The sequence below is a fragment of the Hemitrygon akajei genome, chromosome 2 (assembly GCF_048418815.1).
Source record: "Hemitrygon akajei chromosome 2, sHemAka1.3, whole genome shotgun sequence".
In the NCBI taxonomy this organism is placed as follows: Eukaryota; Metazoa; Chordata; class Chondrichthyes; order Myliobatiformes; family Dasyatidae; genus Hemitrygon; species Hemitrygon akajei.
In genome coordinates, this window is record NC_133125.1 from 2,241,703 (window position 1) to 2,264,512 (window position 22,810).

Genomic DNA, 22,810 nt, shown 5'->3' on the forward strand with positions numbered 1-22,810 from the left:
TGCTGTTTCCTTTGCGGATGCAGCGTGTAGTGTAAATGTCCGTGATGGCGGGAAGAGAGACCCTGATAATCTTCTCAGCTGACCTCACTATCCACTGCAGGGTCTTGCGATCCGAGATGGTGCAATTTCCAAACCAGGCAGTGATGCAGCTGCTCAGGATGCTCTCAATACAACCTCTGTAGAATGTGATGAGGATGGGGGATGGGAGATGGACTTTCCTCAGCCTTCGCAAAAAGTAGAGACGCTGCTGAGCTTTCTTTGTTATGGAGCTGGTGTTGAGGGACCAGGTGAGATTCTCCATCAGGTGAACACCAAGAAATTTGGTGCTCTTTACGATCTCTACCGAGGAGCCGTCGATGTTCAGCGGGGAGTGGTCGCTCCGTGCCCTCCTGAAGTCAACAACCATCTCTTTTGTTTTGTTCACATTCAGAGACAGGTTGTTGGCTCTGCACCAGTCCGTTAGCCACTGCACCTCCTCTCTATAAGCTGACTCATTGTTCTTGCTGATGAGACCCACCACGGTCGTGACATCGGCGAACTTGATGATGTGGTTCAAGCTGTGTGTTGCAGCACAGTCGTGGGTCAGCAGAGTGAACAGCAGTGGACTGAGCACACAGCCCTAGGGGGCCCTCATGCTCAGTGTGATGGTGTTGGAGATGCTGTTCCCGATCCGGACTAACTTGAGGTCTCCCAGTCAGGAAGTCTAGGATCCAGTTGCAGAGGGAAGTGTTCAGGCCCAGTAGGCTCAACTTTCCAATCAGTTTCTGAAGGATGATTATGTTGAATGCTGAACTGAAGTCTATGAACAGCATCCGAACGTACGTGTCTTTTTTGTCCAGTTGGGTTAGGGCCAGGTGGAGGGTGGTGGCAATGGCATCATCTGTTGAGCGGTTGGGATGGTACGCAAACTGCAGGGGGTCCAGTGAGGGGGGCAGCAGGGTCTTGAGATGCCTCATGACGAGCCTCTCGAAACACTTCATGATGATGAATGTAAGTGCAAAATCCCTAAATAGTCATTTAGGCAGGACACTGAAGACTTCTTCGGCACGGGGACGATGGTGGCGGCCTTGAGGCACGTCGGAATGGTGGCGCTGCTCAGGGAGATGTTGAAGATGACAGTGAGAACATCTGCTAGCTGGTCTGCACATCCTCTGAGCACGCTACCAGGGATGTTGTCTGGTCCAGCAGCCTTCCGTGGGTTGACCCTGCACAGGGTTCTTCTCACATCGGCCACGGAGAGACACAGGACCTGGTCATTTGTAGGAGGGGTGGACTTCCTCACCACCACGTCATTTTTGGCATCAAACTGAGTGTAGAAGTTATTCAGCGCATTTGGGAGGGAGGCATCACCTGCACAGTCAGGTGATGTTGTCTTGTAATTGGTGATGTCCTGGATGCCCTTCCACATGCGCCGCGTGTCACCGCTGTCCTGGAAGTGACGGTAGATTAGCTGGGCATGTGCACACTTTGCCCCTCTGATGGCTCAGTACCGATTGGCCCTTGCTGTTGGTAAAGCTGCCTTGTCGCCTGCTCTGAAGGCGGAGTCGCGGGACCTCAGCAGCGCACGAACCTCTGCGGTCATCCATGGCTTCTGGTTGGCACGTATAGTGATGGTCTTGGACAGAGGAACATCATCAATGCACTTGCTGATGTAGCTGGTCACTGATGCTTTGTACTCCTCTAAGCTGGTAGAGTCGCCATCGGTTACAGCCTCCTTGAACATGTGCCAGTCAGTGTGCTCAAAGCAGTCTTGAAGAGCAGAGATGGCTCCTGCTGGCCAGGTTTTCACCTGCTTCTGAACTGGTCTGGAGCGCCTGACGAGCGGTCTGTATGCTGGGATTAGCATAAGGGAGATGTGGTCTGAGTATCCGAGGTGGGGGCGGGGCTCTGCCCGGTACGCGTCAGGAATGTTTGTGTAAACCAGTGGCAGAGACCAATACAGTTTGGCACCAGCAGCATAGGACTGAACATAGGACTTCCTTGGGGCTCCAGCTCCAGATTTTCCTTAGGTTTACTCCCAAAGCCTTCCCAACTCTTAATTCAAAAAGCCATGAATTAACACTGGGTTGGCTAAATGGATTTGTCCTAATCTATTCAACCTTCCTCTATAACTGAGGTCCTCAAGTCCTGGCAACATCCTCTTTCAAGCTTATCGACATCTTTCCTGTAGGTAGGTGACCAGAGATGGACACAGTACTCCAAATTAGGCCTCACTAATGTCTAATACAACTTCTAATCGTTACTCAATAACTGATAAGCATGAACTTACGAAATAAGATGCTAATGTTTCCGTTAACTGCCTGTTTCAGCCACTCAGTACAGATAGCACTGTTGTGAAGAACACAGAGCAACACAGTCTCTTTGGCCCACGATGTTGTGCAGACCTTTTAACCAGCTCTGTGATTACGACTACAACATGTTATTTGTTCTCAATGAATGTTTAATAGGCTTGAGCACATCATTTTCCTGCATCAGTTATCCTCTTACAAACTCTGACAGATTGCCTGCATGTGCTTCCATTCCTATCAATGAACATCCATCTGCAGATTTCCATTTCTGCAATAATGTCCGGAATTCCCCATCTTTGTTAATTTTCCGTCACTTCCTGCCTTCTGCTCCTCATAAGCTTCCTCTAAACCTCTGCCGAACCTCCGCTGCCCGGCAGTGAATTCGGCTCACCTACAGCTCCATTTAAATGACCCTCAGTTAATCTCTAAGCTTCAGTACATTAAGTAAAAAAAATCCTTTTGAGACATTGCTTGAACTTATCACTATAAACTATTGGTGTAAATTCTTCTTTAATGAACAGATTTTGTAGTCCTTGGACTTGTTACATGATCCCAGGATTTTCCTGTTTTTGCACTACTGTTTTTTGTACAGACTTCACTTCTACACCTGTTCATTAATGCAAATATCCAATCGGCTAATCACCAGCAGCAACTCAGTGCATAAGTACCTGCAGACATGGTCAAGCGATTCAGTCAGACCAAATATCAGAATGGGGAAGAAATGCCACCTAAGTGACTTTGACTGTGGAATGGTTGTTGGTCGTTTGAATATCTCAAAAACTATTGATCTCCTGGGATTTTCACATGCAACATTCTCTAAGAGAATGGTAGGAAAAACAAAAAACATCCAGTGAGAGCAATTCTGGGGGTGAAATGCCTTGTTAATAAGAAATGTCAGAGGAGAATGGCCTGATTAGTCCAATCTGACAGGAAGACAGCAGTAACGCAAGTAACCACATGTTAGAGCATCTCTAAACACACAATATGTTGAACCTTGAAGTGGACGGACTACAGCAGCTAAAGACCACACTGGGCTCCACTCCTGTAACTAATAAAGTGGCCGATGAGTGTAGATTTCTTGTTGTAATTTAGTTTTTATTATTATGTATTGCAATGTACTGCTGCAGCAACACAACAGAGTTCACAGCATATATCTGTGATAAAATTTGATTCTAATTGCATACTTTATTAGCATTCTGTGCAATTGATTATTCTAGCTAGCTTTTTTCAGTGAAAATCAATTAAACAACTTACTGTTTTCTCTTGTATCAAGTGTAATAAGCGGTTGACACTTAGCCCGTGTTCATTCTCGGCTCTCTCCAGTTTCTGCTCTGCCCACTCTTGCTGGTGTTGTACTTGTGCACGTACTTCACTCAGAACAGAATTAATCCTGCAGAATATTGTTCAGTGACTTATACAATTCATGGAACATTCAAACATATCTTTTACAGTACTCTCAATAAATTAGTCACAGCCTCAAATGAATAGAAAGTAAAGCTGATTTGCTGAAGTGGATTTGTTATTTGCAGTGATTTTTGGGAAACAGTTTAATATCACCATTCTAATGATTCCTATACATCAGAGCATTATGCCATGTAAGGCGAGAATTCAAATTAGTGAGAAGCCCCTATTATATTTGGGAACAATGCAAGATACTTGTCATAAAATCTGGATACAAGATTTTTTTTCCCTAAGTAATTCCCCTCAATTGTCTAGAATGTAGAAGATTGTGAGGAGATTTGATAGAGGTATACAAAATTATGAAGGGTATAGATAGGGTAAATACAAGCAGGCTTTTTCCACTGAGGTTAGCTGGGACTACAGCCAGAGGTCCTGGGTTAAGGGTGAAAGGTAAGAAGTTTAAGGGGAACATGATGGGAAACTTCTTCACTCAGAAGGTTGTGAGAGTGTGCAATGAGCTGCCAGCACAAGTGGTGCATGCGAGCTCAATTTCAATGTTTGAGAGAAGTTTGGATAGGTATGTGGATGGTAAGGATATGGAGCACTATGGTCCCGGTGCAGGTTGACGCAAATTGGCAGCTTAAATGATTCAGCATGGCTAGATGGGCCAAAGGGCCTGTTTCTGCACTGTAGATTTCAATTAATCTACGACTCTAACGTAATGGTATGTAAATTTATTTTTGATTGTGCCAGAGTTCTATATATAAAATCAGTTTGGTCAGGTTGCTGTTGGAATTGGTTTATTATTAACACGTATTGAGGTACAGTCAAAAACTAGTCTTGCATACAGTCCACTGTCTGTCAATCAGATCATTACACATTTGCACTGATGTAGAATAAGGTAAAACAATAACAATGCAGAATAAAGGGTAAAAGCTACAGAGAAAGAGTGCAGTGCTGGTAAACAATAAAGTACAAGATTATAGCGAGGTACAGTCCACCTTATCATAGCAGATTGAGTCTGGTAACAGTGGGATGGAGCTGTCCTTGACCTTAATCTTTCGGCTACATCACGGGATTGTCAAGGTCAATGTTAAATGGAACAGTTTGACACTGTCTTATTTCATATTATACACCTTCACCACATTCATAGGAAGTAATTCCTGCCTGTGGCCATCAAACTTTACAACTCCTCCCTTGGAGTGTCAGACACCCTGAGCCAATAGGCTGGTCCTGGACTAATTTCCACTTGGCATGATTAACTTATTATTATTTAATTATTTATGGTTTTATATTGCTAAATTTCTACACTACTCTTGGTTGGCGTGGCTGTAACGAAACCCAATTTCCCTTGGGATCAATAAAGTATGTCTGTCTGTTAAAACAAAAATCCACAGCAATAAAAAATTACAAATATTTCTCCATATGAGGATAACTGTTTACTTGAGATCTAGGAGCTGAAGTTGATGATGTCGTTCTGCTCTTGCTGTCCTTACTTTTGTATTTTGCTCCTGTTTTGAGTTGTCAATTTTCATTAGTAGTTGCATCACCTATGCAAAAATCAATGACAATCGGCAATTTCCAGCTTCTATGAAAATCATTTTGCTGATCAGAATTACATTTTTCTTAAACTTCTGTCTGTCAGAGTTTCCTTACTCGGAACAATCTACACGTCTACAAAAACAATCCAGTTGTGACGGAGCAATCAGAATCGTGTCCATTACCTTCGTATTACCATCAATGTGAAACTGAGCCAAGGCACAGCAAGCTGTGAGTCCTGCTTCTCTGCTTTTATCCCACATCTCAAAGACACTGGTACATCTATTCACAGACGTAAATTGCCACTCTCCCTCCACCTTCTTATTCTGGCTTCTTCCCCCTTCCGTTCCAGTCCTGTGGAAGGATCTCAGCCCAAAATGCCAACTATTTACAGTATTCCCCTCCATAGATGCTGCCTGACCTGTTGAGTCCTCCAGCATTTTGTGTGTGTTGCTCTGGGTTTCCAGCATCTGCAGAATCTCTTGTGTTTCTGACTGTGAAGTCTCTCTGAGGTATGCCTACCCTGAAGAAGTTTAAATCTCTTCAAAGGGAGTTCAGTGAGATCCTTTCTGTTGCTCTCCAGCTCTTTAACCATGTGATCCTATCATATTCCTTCTTCTTCAGCCCTTTACCTTTTCTACTTTTCACCTCCCAGCTTCTCACTTCATGCCCTTCTCCCATCCACACACCTTCCCCCCTTGCCTGGCTTCTCCTATCACCTACCACCTTGTATCCTTTCCCCTCCTCCAACTTTCTTATTCTGCCTTCTTCCCCATTCTTTTCCAGTCCTGATGAAGGATCTCAGCCTGAAACATCAATTACTTATTCCCCTCCATAGATGCTGCCTGACCAGCTGAGTTCCTCTGGCATTTTTGAGTGTGTTATTATGTGAAAATGGATAGGCTACAGATATGTAAGCATGGTATTGGTACAGACAAATGTTCTTAACTACCTTCAGCATTGGAAACTAAAAAATAATATATAGAACTGTAAATAATCTTATTTTTCTTGTTTGCATTTGATGTAGTGGATAAAATGATTTAAATCAAAAGCTCGATTCAAATAATTTAACATAAATTATTTGCTACCAACCTTTGCTTCCAATTCTTTCATTTGCAATTTGAGAGAAGACTTGGCGTCTTGAATTTCTGTCTTTGCTTTCTGTATCTCAGTCGTATTTACATTAACATCACCAGCAAGCTTGGAGATACTGGCATCACATCTTAGAATGGAAAACAGTACTTTAAAATCGCAGCATTGCTTTAATAGACAGGACATCAGATTTCCTACATATCCAATTTTCCTTCTTGCTCTGCATTTGAGTGATTGCATTCCTTCTGTAAAAGGAAAATATGCTTCTAATCTTCAGGAGGTTATCTTTAAAATTATATTTTCTTTTGTTATATAGTTTTATTTGTAATGCAAGAACAATCAGATAGAGATCAGGAAGGCAAAGCTAATGAACAAGTTGGAAGAGGGAAGTGCTCTTGGACAAAAATTAATTTAATCAAAGATAGCTTGAACCAGTCAACCATTCAGTACAAGATGCTAAAAACAAAATATTAAATTATTACTTGGATGATATTTTATTGCCTAACGGATAAGAGAAGTCTTGAAATGACACCAGCTGTTATCTCGAAAACTATAGATCCAAATCTTTTAAGTTCTCAAAAAAACCGTGAAAGTTCAGGAAACATTCAGTCAGTACTTAGTTGCACAAAAAGAAAAATTAAATAGCAAGTGGGTGTCCCAAGTAAAAACTGGAACTTCAGATCCTCAAAATCATAACCTCATAGAATTCTAGGTTTTCTGAAAATCTATTTTATTAGTATTGTAGGATTTCTCTACTTTGATACATGCAGGCCAGGAAATATTGCAGCACAGTACCAGCCATTCGGCCCAAAATGTTGTGCCAGCTTCTTGACCTACTCCAAAATCAGTCTAATCTTTTCCCCCACACAGCTCTCCATTTCTCTATGTGCCTATCTATGAGTCTCTTAAACGTCCCTAATGTATCTGCCTCTACCACCACCCTTGGCAGGATGTTCCATGCACCCACCACTCTCTATGTTTAAAAATATCATAAGACGTAGGAGCAGAATTAGACCATTCGGTACATCGAGCAGTTCCGCCATTACATCATGGCTGATTTATTATCCCTCTGGACCCCATTCTTCTGCCTTTTCCCCACAACCTTCAATGTCCGACTAATCAAGAACCTATCAAACTCTGCTCTAAGTATACCCAATAACTTGGCTTCCACAGCTGTCTGTGGCAATGAATTCCACAGATTCACTACCCTCTGGCTAAATAAATTCTTCCTCATCTCTGTTCTAAATGGATGGCCTTCTTTTAAGAGGCTGTGCCTTCTGGTCCTATACTAACCCACTATAGGATACATCTTCTCCACATCTAGGCTTTTCAATATTCGATGTTTCAGTGAGATGCCCCCTGCCTTACTTCTAAACTCCAGTTGGTAAAGGCCCAGAGCCATCATACACTTCTCATATGATAACCCTTTCATCCCAGAGTCATTTTCTAGAAAATCCTCTTGATCCTCTCCAATGCCAGCACACCTTTTCATAGATAAGGGGCCCAAAACTCCAAGTCCAGTCTGACCAAAGCCTTATGAAGCCTCTGTGTCATATCTTTGCATTTGTACCTTTGACATTCCCCCTATTCTTGCCTTCAATCATCTTAAAATTAGGTCTTGTTAGATCCTGGTGCTTTTGTAATCCAAACATTCTCTGGAAGTCAAGAATGAGGCATCAAACCTGTTGCTAAGCAATTCCATTTGGTGTTAATAAAGAATAAAGAAAGAAAGAGAAGCTGAGAGAACAAAGGAAAGACAAAGAAAAAGTAGTTGTGGTCATCTCAGACTAGAACTAACATAAATTCCTGTGATAACAATTAACCTATAAAATAGTCAGATTCAAGTGGTGTGACACTTGCTGTAGAAAACGAAGAAGCTTCTAGAAATATAGAGGAGCAACTTTACCACAATTACTGGAAAATTCACTGAACAGATCCATGAATATAGTTCAAAATTTAAAGTAAATTTATTATCAAAGTACAGATATGTCCACTATTTACAACCCTGAGATTTGATTTCTTGTGGGTATACTCAGTAATTCCATAGTAAGATCAATGAAAGACAGCACCAATATAGGCATCTAACCCGTGTGCAAAAGACAACAAACTGCAAATACAAAAAGAGAGAAACAGTGATAATAAATAAACAACAAATATTGAGAACATGGGATGAAGAGTCCTTGAAAATGAGGCCTAGGTTGTTGAAACATTTCAGTGATGGGGCAAATGAAGTTGAGTGAATATAGGTGATTACATAAAAATACATGCCAGCACAGGAAAGTGAAACTACAATTATACACATCAGGCCAACACCTCCTTTGTATTAGCAATTTCCACTCTGGAAACAAGTCTAGCTATCAGCATTCTGAGCAACCGCAAGATCCTCAAAACAAGAGGTATGAATAAACTTGTTCCATTCTCTGCCTGATTTGGTCTCCATTCCACATACCTGGCAACTCTTCCACGTAGGTCCCCAATACCCATCAAATGCTTCCGATCCATGCTCAGAACCGCATAGCTAGTGCCGACAGTCACATCATCTCTTGTTCTAATATGCTCTTCCAGAATCTAGGGGAAATACAACATTTTATTTTCTGTGTTTACCATGTACATTATATTTTGAAATTGTGGTGCAACTGCACACTCAGGATGTGACCTCAACTGGTGATGAAACATCTGCAAGCTAATGGCTGAGCTCAACAAACACCACAACATCAAATGCCTTAACCCAAACTACCAATATTCACCACCATCCTGTATATAGTACATGCACTGTTACCTCCTATACCTAATAAAGTGGCCACTGAGTGTATGTTCATGGCCTTCTGCTACAAGGTTCCACATGTTGTGCATTCAGGGGTGTTCTTCCCACCACTGTTGTAACGTGTGGTTATTTGAGATACTACTGCCTTCCTGTCAGCTTGAACCAGTCTGGTCATTCTCCTCTGATCTCTTTCATTAACAAGGTGTTTTCTCCCACAGAACTGCCACTCTGGGTGTTTTTTTTGGTCTTTCACACCATTCTCTGTAAACTCTAGAGAGATTTCTGCTTGAAAATCCAGGAGATCAGCAGTTTCTGAGATATCAAAATCACCCTACCCAGCACCAACAATTATTTCACAATCAAAGTCACTTAGATCAAATTTCTTCCCCTATTCTGATGTTTGGTCTGAACAACAACTGAACCTCTTGACCATGTCTGCATGCTTTTATGCTTTGAGTTGCTGCCAAATGATTGGCTGATTAGATATTTGGATTTACAAGCAATGGCTAACGGACTGGTGCAGAGCCAACAACCTGTCTCTTAATGTGAACAAAACAAAAGAGATGGTTGTTGACTTTAGGAGGGCACGGAGTGACCACTCCCTGCTGAACATCGACAGCTCCTCGGTAGAGATCGTTAAGAGCACCAAGTTTCTTGGTGTTCACCTGACAGAGAATCTCACCTGGTCCCTCAACAACAGCTCCATAGCAAAGAAAGCCCAGCAGCGTCTCTATTTTCTGCGAAGGCTGAGGAAAGTCCATCTCCCATCCCCCATCCTCAACACATTCTACAGAGGTTGTATTGAGAGCATCCTGAGCAGCTGCATCACTGCCTGGTTTGGAAATTGCACCATCTCAGATCGCAAGACCCTGCAGCGGATAGTGAGGTCAGCTGAGAAGATCATTGGGGTCTCTCTTCCCGCCATCATGGACATTTACACTACGCGCTGCATCCGCAAAGGAAACAGCATTATGAAGGACCCCATGCACCCCTCATTCAATCTCTTCTCCCTCCTGCCGTCTAGGAAAAGGCTCCAAAGCATTCGGGCTCTCACAACCAGACTACGTAACAGTTTCTTCCACCAAGCTATCAGACTCCTCAATACCTGAAGCCTGAACTGACACATTGCCCTATTGTCCTGTTTATTATTTATTGTAATGCCTACACTGTTTTTGTGTACTTTATGCAGTCCTGTGTAGGTCTGCAGTCTAGTGTAGCTTTCTCTGTGTTGTTTTTTATTACGTAGTTCAGTCTAGTTTTTGTACTGTGTCATGTAACACCATGGTCCTGGAGGAACGTTGTCTCATTTTTACTATGTACTGTACCAGCAGTTATGGTCGAAATGACAATAAAAGTGACGACTTGACTTGTACAGGCACACCTAATAAAGTGGCCACAGAATGTATAAATATTAAAATGAGACCTCCAACTTTACTGTTTTTTGAGGGACTAAAATGATAGTAAGTTAAGGAAGGAATATTTTTATTGTTTAAGTCCAATGTTAGGAAAAGAGCAGCACTATGGTGTTCCACTGTTCCTTGTCCGTCTGGAAACAAAGATTCAGGCTTCGGCCCATCAGTGTGGAGCTTATGGCATTTCAATGGACCACATGGGCTTCCCCCAGGTATTGCAGTAACCAAGCAAGCATCCCAAGGGAATTCTGGGAGGTAGGTTAATTGGTACCGCAAATTGCCCCATTGCAGGTAGGTGGCAGAAGAATCAGTAAAGGGAGCTAGAGTTGACGGGGGGGAGGGAATGGCATCGTGAGCGGAACCATGAATTGACTGATTGTGGATTTGAATTGGGTTGTTGTGGACTCTGTAGACATGATGCATGGATGGGCACATGTCTGTAACCCGTGACTTTATGATTCAAACTTTTATTGGCCAAAATGAGTAACTAATTTCAAGCAGCTCTATCTAAAGTGCAGTTAACTGTCCTCAATACAACCACAGCACTTATCCACATGGATAGTGTGGCAGTTAGTGTAACACTATTACAAAAAGACCATAAGACCATAAGACATAGGAGCAGAATTAGGCTATTCAGCCCATCGAGTCTGCTCCACCATTTCATCATGGCTGATCCAGGATCCCAGACAACCCCCTACACCTGCCCTCTCACCATATCCCTTGATGCGCCGACCAATCCGGAATCTATTTGAATATACCCACTGACCTGGCCTCGACTGCAGGAATTTTGTACAAGGAATCCTAAGTCTTCTTGCACCTCTGATGTTTGAATTTTCTCCCCATTTAGATAATAGTCTGCACTATTGTTCCTTTTACCAAAATGCATACATGTCCCAACATTATATTCCATTTGCCACCTTTTTACCCATTCTTCAAATCTGTCAAAGTCCTGCTGCAATCACATTGCTTCCTCAGCACTACCTACCCCTCCACCTATCTTCATATCATCCACAAACTTTGCTACACAGTCAACAATTCCATTATCGAAATCATTGACAAACAATGTGAAATGTAGATGTCAGCAATCAGAGTTCAATTCCTGCAACTGTCTTTGAGGAGTTTGTGGGTTTCCTCCCATATTCAATGACGTATAGGTTAGGGTTAGTGAGTTGTTTGTATGCTATGCTGGTGGCAGATGAGTAGTGACCTTGTGGGCTGCCCCCAATGACTGCGTTGGTCATTGATGCAAACAACACATTTCACTGAATGTACGTGTGACAAACAAAGCCCAATGGAATGACATTGGAAAATAACTAGTTAAAATACTTTGGGACATTTCTGTGTTGTGGCATTCACTCCTTTGGAAAATACTGGTATTTTTCCATGCTGATATCATGAAAGATAGAAGGAACGTGACATTATTCTGCATTTGTAGCCAGAGCAAGTAGTATTTTCCTCATGCATCATTTCATCTCCCAACACAATGCTTGCTGTTATTTCCCTAATGAGATTGCACAGTAAAATTAAACATCTCTGAATAGGATAAAGGGCAAACCTTTCAATGGGATGGGTCTGCTGCTGAAACACTCATCCAAGCGGAGACTTAAGGAAAAATAAATGTACTTATGTAAATGTAAAATAGCTTGGGGCATCAGAGTTCGGAGTTCAATCTCAGCATCCTCTGTAAGGAGTTTGTATGTCCTTCCCATGGTGTTCTCTCTGGGTGCTTCAGTTTCCTTCCATAGTCCATAGACATACCAGTTAGCTGGTCAATTGGTCATTGTAAGTTGTCCTGGGACTGGAAGCATAAATTGGGAACAGGTGTTCTCAGGGAAATGCACAGCAGAATTGTGAACATAGAATAGTACAGCACAGTACAGGCCCTTCGGCCCACAATGTTGTGCCGGCCCTCAAACCCTGCCTCCCACCTTAAATTCCTCCATATACCTGTCTAGTAGTCTCTTAAACTTTACTAGTGATTCAGGCAGTGCATTCCACGCACCAACCACTCTCTGAGTGAAAAACCTTCCTCTAATATCCCCCTTGAACTTCCCTCCCCTTACCTTAAAGCCATGTCCTCTTGTACTGAGCAGTGGTGTCCTGGGGAAGAGGCGCTGGCTGTCCACTCTGTCTATTCCTCTTAATATCTTTTACACCACTATCATTTCTCCTCTCATCCTCCTTCTCTCCAAAGAGTAAAGCCCTAGCTCCCTTAATCTCTGATCATAATCCATACTCTCTAAACCAGGCAGCATCCTGGTAAGTCTCCTCTGTACCCTTTCCAATGCTTCCACATCCTTCCTATACTGAGACGACCAGAACTGGACACCGTACTCCGTATGGCCTTAATAGAGTTTTATAGAGCTGCATCATTACATCGTGTCTCTTAAACTCTATCCCTCAACTTATGAAAGCTAACACCCCTAAGGCTTTCTTAACTACCCTATCTACCTGTGAGGCAACTTTCAGGGATCCATGGACATGTAGTCCCAGATCCCTCTGCTCCTCCACACTACCAAGTATCCTGCCATTTACTTTGTACTCTGCCTTGGAGTTAGACCTTCCAAAGTGTACCACCTCACACTTCTCCCGGTTGAACTCCATCTGCCACTTCTCAGCCCACTTCTGCATCCTATCAATGTCTCTCTGCAATCTTCGACAATCCTCTACACTATCTACAACACCACCAACCTTTGTGTCGTCTGCAAAGTTGTCAACCCACCCTTCTACCCCCACATCCAGGTTGTTAATAAAAATCATGAAAAGTAGAGGTCCCAGAACAGATCCTTGTGGGACACCACTAGTCACAACCCTCCAATCTGAATGTACTCCCTCCACCACAACCCTCTGCCTTCTGCAGGCAAGCCAATTCTGAATCCACCTGGCCAAACTTCTCTGGATCCCATGCCTTCTGACTTTCTGAATAAGCCTACCATGTGGAACCTTGTCAAATGCCTTACTAAAATCCATGTAGATCACATCCACTACACTACCCTCATCTACATGTGTGGTCACCTCCTCAAAGAACTCTATCAGGCTTGTTAGGCACAATCTGCTCTTCACAAAGCCATGCTGACTGTCCCTGATCAGACCATGATTCTCTAAATGCCTATATATCCTATCTCTAAGAATCTTTTCTAACAACTTTCCCACCACAGACGTAAGGCTCACTTGTCTATAATTACCTGGACTATCCCTAATACCTTTTTTGAACAAGGGGACAACATTCGCCTCCCTCCAATCCTCCGGTACCATTCCTGTGGACAACGAGGACATAAAGATCCTAGCCAGAGGTTCAGGAATCTCTTCCCTTGCCTCGTGGAGCAGCCTGGGGAATATTCCATCAGGCCCTGGGGACTTATCCGTCCTAATGTATTTTAACAACTCCAACACCTCCTCTCCCTTAATATCAACTTGTTCCAGAACATCAAACTCACTCATATTGTCCTCACCGTCATCAAGTTCCCTCTCAGTGGTGAATACCGAAGAGAAGTATTCACTGAGGACCTCGCTCACTTCAACAGCCTCCAGGCACATCTTCCCACTTTTATCTCTAATCAGTCATCCTTTTGTTCTTCACATAATTGAAGAATGCCTTGGGGTTTTCCTTTACCCTACTCACCAAGGCCTTCTCATGCCCCCTTCTTGCTCTTCTCAGCCCCTTCTTAAGCTCCTTTTCTTCTACCCTATATTCCTCAATAGACCCATCTGATCCTTGCTTCCTAAACCTCATGTATGCTGCCTTCTTCCACCTGACTAGATTTTCCACCTCACTTGTCACCCATGGTTCCTTCACCCTACCATTCTTTATCTTCCTCACCGGGACAAATTCATCCCTAACATCCTGCAAGAGATCCTTAAACATCAACCACATGTCCATAGTCCATTTCCCTGCAAAAACATCATCCCAATTCACACCCACAAATTCTAGCCTTATAGCCTCATAATTTGCCCTTCCCCAATTAAAAATATTCCTATCCTCTCTGATTCTATCCTTTTCCATGATAATGCTAAAGGCCAGGGAGCGGTGATTACTGTCCCCCAGATGCTCACCCACTGACAGATCTGTGACCTGACCCGGTTCGTTACCTAATACTAGATCTAGTATGGCATTCCCCCTAGTCAGCCCGTCAACATACTGTGACAGGAATCCATCCTGGACACACTTAACAAACTCTGCCCCATCTAAACCCTTGGAACTAATCAAGTGCCAATCAATATTAGGGAAGTTAAAGTCACCCATGACAACAACCCTGTTATTTTTGCACCTTTCCAAAATCTGCCTCCCAATCTGATCCTCGGTATCTCTGCTACTACCAGGGGGCCTATAGAATACCCCCAGTAGAGTAACTGTTCCCTTCCTGTTCCTGACTTCCACCCATACTGATTCAAAAGAGGATCCTGCTACATTACCCACCCTTTCTGTAGCTGTAATAGTATCCCTGACCAGTAATGCCACCCCTCCTCCCCTTTTTTCCCCCTCTCTATCCCTTTAAAGCACTGAAATCCAGGAATATTGAGAATCCATTCCTGCCCTGGTGCCAGCCAAGTCTCCGTAATGGCCACTACATCATAATTCCATGTATGTATCCAAGCTCTCAGTTCATAACCTTTGTTCCTGACGCTTCTTGCATTGAAGTACACACACTTTAGCCCTTCTATCTTACTATCTTTATACCCTTTATTCTGCTTCTCTTTCCTCCAATCTTCTCTATATGCTAGATCTGGTTTTACTCCATGCACTTCTTTCACTGCTCTATCACTCCGAGTCCCAGCCCCCTTGCAAATTAGTTTAAACCCTTCCGAACCATGCCAGCAAACCTACCTGAAAGGATATTGCTCCCCCTTGAGTTCAGGTGCAACCCATCCAATCTGTACAGGTCCCACCTTCCACAGAAGAGATCCCAATGGTCCAAAAATCTAAAACCCTGTCCCCTGCACCAACTCCTCAGCCACGCATTTAACTGCCATCTCCTCCAATTCTTACCATCACTATCACGTAGCACTGGCAGCAATCCTGAGAATGCCACCCTTGAGGTCCTGTTCTTCAGCCTTCTGCCTAGTTCCCGAAACTCACACTTCAGGACCTCATCCCTCTTCCTGCCTATGTTGTTGGTCCCAACACGTATCACAACTTCTGGTTGCTTTCCCTCTCATACTAGGATGACATGCACCCGGTCAGAGACATCCCGGACCCTGGCACCCGGGAGGCAACAAACCATGCGGGTTTCCTTCTCACGTCCACAAAATCTCCTGTCTGCTCCCCTGACTATAGAGTCTCCAATGACGACAGCTCTCCTCTTCACCGTCCCATCCTTCTGCACCACAGGGTCAGACTCAGTGCCAGAGGCCCTGCCTTCATGGCTCACACCTGGTCGGTCGTCCTCACCAACAGCATCCAGGATGGTAAACTTATTATTCAGGGGAATGGCTACAGGGGTGCGCTGCACTACCTGTCTACTCTCCTTCGCCTTCCCCCCTCGGACTGTCACCCAATGACCTGCTTCCGGCAGCTTAGGTGTGACTACCTCCCTGTAGCTCTCATCTGTGACTGCCTCATTCTCCCTTATGAGTCGAAGGTCATCCAGCTGCTGCTCCAGATTCCTCACACGGTCTTCCAGATTGCCCAGCCGCAAGCACTTCTGGCAGATGTGACTCTGCGGGAGAGGGGAGTTCCCCCAAGACTGCCACATCTCATAGGAGAGGCACATCACCGTCTCAGGAGTCATTGTAAAGACTAAATGGGAACAAACTCGTCCTCCGCCTCTTCTTGTCGAAGCCTCTCGAGCCAAAGCCTCAAATCTCCACTCCTTCACTGGCCCACTCACTCACTGTCTGCTTTCCACAGGCCGCTCTATTTATTTGTTTGAGCTTTTCAAACTGCTTGGTCACCTGACCTCAATTGCCCAATGAGCTGCTTTCTGCTGAGTCTGAGCTATTCAAATCTTGATTGTCTAATCAACGGCTCTCTGCTGAGCTATTCAAATCTTGATTGACTTGATCGCACAGTCCAACTGCCAAAACTGCCAGAATCTCTCGAGTCAAAGCCTCAAATCTCCACTCCTTCACTGGCCCACTCACTTACTGGCCGCTTTCCACAGGCCGCTCTGCTTGAGATAACTGTCCATTTATTTGGCAAATGTTCAGGGGATATTTGTGTGGTGTTCTGCATAGGTACGTTCCAATGAGATGGGGAAAGGATGCTAGGGTACAGGAGCCATGGTGCACAAAGGCTGTTGAAAATCTAGTCAAAAATAAAGAAAAGCTTACGAAATGTTCAAAAACTGGGTAATGATAGAGATCTAGAAGATTATAAGGCTAGCAGGAAGGAGTTTAAGAATGAAATTATGAGAGCCAGAAGGGGCCATGAGGAGGCCTTTGTGAGCAGGATTAAGGAAAACCCCAGGGCATTCTACAGGTACGTGAAGGCCAAGAGGATAAGACATGAGAGAATATGACCAATCAAATGTGACAGTGGGAAAGTATGTATGGAACTGAAGGATAGAGCAGAATTACTTAATGAATACTTTGCTTCAGTATTCACTATGGAAAAGGACCTTAGCAATTGTAGGGATGACTTACAGCGGATTGAAAAGCTTGAGCATCTAGACATTAAGAAAGAGGATGTGCTGGAGCTTTTGGAAAGCATCAAGTTGGATAAGTCTCCAGGACCAGATGAGATGTACCCCAGGCTACTGTGGGAGGTGAGGGAAGAGATTGCTGAGCCTCTGGCAATGATCTTTGCATCATCAATGGGGACGGGAGAGGTTTTGGAGGGTTGCAGATGTTGTTCCCTTATTCAAGAAAGGGAGTAGAGATAGCCCAGGAAATTACAGACCAATGAGTCTTACTTCAGTGGTTGGTAAGTTGATGGAGAAGATCCTGAGAGGCAGGATTTATGAACATTTGGAGAGGTATAATAAGATTAGGAGTAGTCAGCATGGCTTTGTCAAGGGCAGGTCGTGCCTTACGAGCCTGATTGAATTTTTTAAGGATGTGACTAAACATATTGATGAAGGAAGAGCAGTAGATGTAGTGTATATGGATTTCAGCAAGGTATTTGATAAAGTACCCCATGTAAGGCTTATTGAGAAAGTAAGGAGGCATGGGATCCATGGGGACCTTGCTTTATGGATCCAGAATTGGCTTGCCCACAGAAGGCAAAGAGTGGTTGTAGATGGTTCATATTCTGCATGGAGGTTGATGACCAGTGGTGTGCCTTGGGGTCTGTTCTGGGACTCCTTCTCCGTGATTTTTATATATGACCTGGATGAGAAAGTAGAAGGAAGGGTTAGCAAATGTGCTGATGACACCAAGGATAGTGTGGAGGGCAGTCAAAGGTTACAGTGAGACATCAATAGGATGCAAAACTGGGCAGATGGATTTCAACCCAGGTAAGTGTGAGGTGGTTCATTTTGGTAGGTCAAATTTATGACAGAATATAGTATTAAGGTGTTTTGAAGTAGGTAAAGAGGAGATGCCAGGGGTAAGATTTTTACACAGAGAGTGGTGAGTGTGTGGAATGAGCTGCCGGTGATGGTGGTGGAGGTGGATACGATAGGGTCTTTTAAGAGACTCCTGGATAGGTACATGGAGCTTAGAAAAATAGAGGGCTACAGGTAACCCTAGGTAATTTCTAAGTAAGTACATGTTTGGCACAGCATTGTGGGCTGAAGGGCCTGTATTGTGCTGTAGGTTTCCTATGTTTCTGTGATTAGGCTGGGGTTAAAATGGGGGCTGCAGTAACCCTTGGCTATTGCACTTTGTGAAGCTAAAGATATTCATGGAATTTTCATAAATGGGACTGTTCATAAAATTTCTCTTTATGCTGATGATCTCTTAGTTTATATTTCGAATCCTGAAGAATCCATTCCTAGTTTATTGAAATTATTAAATGATTTTGGAAAGTTTTTGGGATATAAACTAAACTGTCATAAAAGTGAATTATTTTTCCTAAATGATTCTGCTTCTATATATGATGACATTCCTTTTAGAGTCAGACTCATTTAAAAATTTAGGTATTATTATCACTAAAAATCATAAAGACCTTTATGAAGCTAATTTGGTTCCTTTAGTGGATTTTATGAAGCAATTATTTTGTAGATGGAATCCACTTACGCTTTCGTTAGTCGGTCGAATTCATGCAGTTAAAATGATGATTTTACCAAAATATTTATATGTATTTCAAAATATCCCTATTTTTTTAACTAAGAAGTTTTTCGATCAGGTTGACTCTATTATTTCACCTTTTGTTTGGAATAATAAAAGATCAAGAATTGGTAAATATCACTTACAAAAATTTAAAAAAGATGGAGGTCTTGCTTTGCCTAATTTAAGAATATTATTGGGCTGTCAATATACATAATTGTGAGGGTATCCACTTTGGTGGCAAGAACAGGAAGGCAGATTACTATCTAAATGGAGTCAAGTTAGGAAAAGGGGAAGTACAACAAGATCTAGGTGTTCTTGTACATCAGTCAATGAAAGCAAGCATGCAGGTACAACAGACAGTGAAGAAAGCTAATAGCATGCTGGCCTTTATAACAAGAGGAATTGAGTATAGGAGTAAAGAGGTCCTTCTGCAGCTGTACAGGGCCCTGGTGAGACCACACCTGGAGTATTGTGTGCAGTTTTGGTCTCCAAATTTGAGGAAGGACATTCTTGCTATTGAGGGAATGCAGCGTAGGTTCACGAGGTTAATTCCCGGAATGGCGGGACTGTCATATGTTGAAAGATTGGAGCGACTGGACTTGTATACACTGGAATTTAGAAGGATGAGAGGGGATCTGATTGAAACATATAAGATTATTAAGGGATTGGACACGCTGGAGGCAGGAAGCATGTTCCCACTGATGGGTGAGTCCAGAACTAGACTGTGTATGATCAGCCATGATCACAGTGAATGGCGGTGCTGGCTAGAAGGGCTGAATGGCCTACTCCTGCACCTACTGTCTATTGTTATATGTGTTCTTGGTTATATTGGGCTGATCGAGATGAACTAACGCCTTGGGCTGATTTGGAATTGAATGCTGTGAAACAGTTTCATTTAACCTCATTATTAGGAGCTTCTTTACCTGTACAACTGACCAAAATTACTAATTTAAATTTATGTCCTGTAATTAAGCAGTCATTATGAATTTGGTTCCAGTTTTGTAACTTTTTTAATCTTAAAAAATTTCAAACTTTTTAGTTTAATTTATCAAAATTATTTATTTAAACTTTCATTGTGATCCTACCTTTCTTTTTTGGAGGAATAAAAGGGTTTATTCCTTCATGGATCTGTCCAGGATGGCCGATTGATGTCTTTTGAGAAATTAGTAACTAAATACTCTCTCTCTCGTATTCACATTTCCTGCAATAACTTCAGGTCAGACACTTCTTATAAAATACTTAAGTAGTTTTCCATATATACAAGATTCTGACCTATTGGATATTATTTTAAAAATGAATCCTTTAGTGAAGGGTTTTATTGGGAAAATTTATAATTTATTGTTACAACAGCACAATTACCCTTCACTTAAGATTAAGCAAAATTGGGAGAGAGAGCTTAACATGACCCTGATAACAGAAGATTGGTTGCGGATGTTGAAGTTGGTTAACTCTTCTTCGATCTGTGCCAATCACTCTTTAATTCAATTTAAAATTGTACATCATTACTATTTACAAAGGAGAGACTGTCTAAAATGTTTTCTAATGTTGATAGTCAGTGTGACAGATGTAAAACCGAGACTGCCACTTTGACACATATGTTTTGGTCATGTTCTGTACTGAAACATTTTTGGAAGTCTATTTTCTCTACAATTTCTAAAGTTTTAAAAATTAATTTACAACCTAATAAATTGACAGTTTTATTTGGTATAGTCCCTCAATATATTCATGGTATTTCTCCATCAGGCCAACATGTAATTGCATTTGTTACATTATTGGCCAGAAGGGCTATTTTGTTGAAATGGAAAATGTTTCTGCTCCTACTTTGATACAATGGTTCTCTCAGGTGATGTTATGTCTTAGTTTGGAGAAAATCAAAAGTCGAACTTTTGATCCTCGATTTGATTTTGAGAAAAGGTGGGATTCATTCACCTGCTACTATCATCTGATTTGAGTTAATTAACATGGTTTCCTTCCAAATTTTTTTAAGTGGATTTGAGCTGGCGGATTGTTTTTTTCTATGGAAGCTTGTATGATGTCTTGCTCCGGGGTTGTGCTCCCAATGGGTTTTTTTTTTGTTTGTTTGTTTTTTTTCAGTTAGTAGGGTTTTTTTTAGTTAGTAGGGGTTCTTTTTTCCCTTCTTTTTCTTTCAAAAAAATATTCTTAACACTTTATTTTCTCTTATTATTATTGATATATTGCTTAGCTTTGTCAATCAGTTATTTGCTAATTTAATTCTTTATTGTATATACTGTCATATTGACTTAATGTATCTTTTTTGTTAATCTTCAATAATAATTAGTAAAAAGATTTTTTAAATGAAAATGAAAATGGGGGTTGCAGAGTGGCTGGAAGGTCTATCCACACTGTATCTCTAAATAAATTTCTTGGGCTTCTGTGGAGCTTGCAGCCACACCGTGGGCACATACAACAGCCAGTCATATAAGGGGCAACACAGTAGCACAGCAGTTAGTGGAACGCCATTACGATGCAAGTGACCTAGATTCAATTACCACAGCTGCCAATAAGGAGTTTGAACGTTCTCCCCAGGGACGGATCTGTTTCCTCCGGGTGCTCTGGTTGCTTCCTAATTTCTTCCTATATCTTATGATCTATGATCTTATGATCAAAGACGGACTGGATAGTAGGTTAATTGGTCACATGGGCTGGAAAGGCCTGTTCCTGTGCTGTATCTCTAAATAAAAATAAATGCAAAAAAATCCCCTCACTCACATAGAATCCACAATATTCACTGTCGACTTAAGCAAAATAAATTACATACTTCGATATCTGTACTGAGTTGTTTGAGGATACTGGTTATAACTTGTATGTGGCTTTCCAGCAGCTGGTGGGATATTCTCTCCAGTGTGTTGTTGCCATGGTTTCCCCTCAGGTAAGTACTGATGTCCTCTTTTATCCGAAAAGCTTGCTCCAGGAGTGTTGCTGTGGTTCTTTCCTGGTTAGATATGCGATCATCCATGCTTTGCAAGTGGCTTCTAGAAACTAATGGCATTTGCAGAAAGGAGTGCTCCCTGCATAAGGAACAGCAAAATTCATTTTATTTTGCAACTACTGTATATGTATAATATGAGGAAATTTGATATGTCACCAAAGACACAAATTTCTACTGATTTATTGTGGAAGTCATCCTGACAGATTGCATCACCATCTGGTATGGAGGGGCCAGTGCACAGGATTGGAAAAAGCCGCAGAAATTTGTAAACTCAGCCAGCTCCATCATGGGCACTAGTCTCCCCAGCATCCAGGACACCTTCTAAAGGTGATGCCTCCAAAAGGCAGCTTCCATCATTGAGGAAACCCATCACTCAGGACATGCCCTCTTCTCATTGCTGTCATGAAGGAGGAGGTACAGAAGCCTGAAGACACACACACTCAGTGATTCAGGAACAGCTTCTTCCCCTCTGCCATCTGATTTCTGATTGAACAATAAACCCATGAACACTATCTCACTTTATGCATAGTTCACACTACTTATTTATTTATATATATCTTACTTATTGTAATTTATAATGTTTTATGCATTGTAATGTACTGCTGTCACAAAACAACAAATTTCATGACATATGTCAATGGTATTAAACCTGATTCTGATTCTGACTTGCATAAGAAAATATGAATAGACAACAAGACTTGACTACTCGAGCCTGTTCTGGCATTAAGTAAAATCTTAATTGATCAGACTGTAACTCACCTCTAGATTCCTGTCTACAAAGATCCTACCTCCATTATTCTTTTAAGATGAATAGGCTCATGATCCTCTGACAGGAAAAATACTCATATCATTCTTGCCCTTATCTATAAACAGAGATTCTGAATTTTTACTTCTCTTACAAGAGGAAGCTTCATATTAACATGTCAGGCTACATTGGCTACAGAGAACAGTCCATGTTCCAAGCCTTCCCCGGTAATGCTCCCCAACTCCTCCTCCGCTACACTGACGACTGCATTGGTGCTGCTTCCTGCATCCACGCTGAGCTCATCAACTTCTTCAACTTTGCCTCCAACTTCCACCCTGCCCTCAAATTTACTTGGTCCATTTCGGACACCTCTCTCCCCTTCTCAATCTCTCTATCTCCATCTCTGGAGACAAACTCTCTACCGACATCTTTTATAAACCTACCGATTCCCATGGCTATCTTGATAAT

The 22,810-nt window shown here is 42.3% G+C and overlaps 1 protein-coding gene across 6 annotated transcripts in view; it reads right to left on the reverse strand.

Annotated features, from left to right (window-relative positions):
- The window catches only part of fam81b (family with sequence similarity 81 member B), a 36,863-nt gene that overhangs the window by 9,646 nt on the left and 4,407 nt on the right, over positions 1 to 22,810 (reverse strand). For all 6 annotated transcript variants that reach the window (XM_073066335.1, XM_073066318.1, XM_073066327.1 and 3 more), the window contains exons 3-7: positions 21,427 to 21,676; positions 8,770 to 8,888; positions 6,321 to 6,450; positions 5,133 to 5,239; positions 3,543 to 3,678 (exon numbers count right to left, since the gene is read on the reverse strand). In XM_073066335.1, coding sequence (XP_072922436.1) covers positions 3,543 to 3,678; positions 5,133 to 5,239; positions 6,321 to 6,450; positions 8,770 to 8,888; positions 21,427 to 21,676 — 742 coding nt within the window. The remainder of the gene's footprint in view (positions 1 to 3,542; positions 3,679 to 5,132; positions 5,240 to 6,320; positions 6,451 to 8,769; positions 8,889 to 21,426; positions 21,677 to 22,810) is intronic.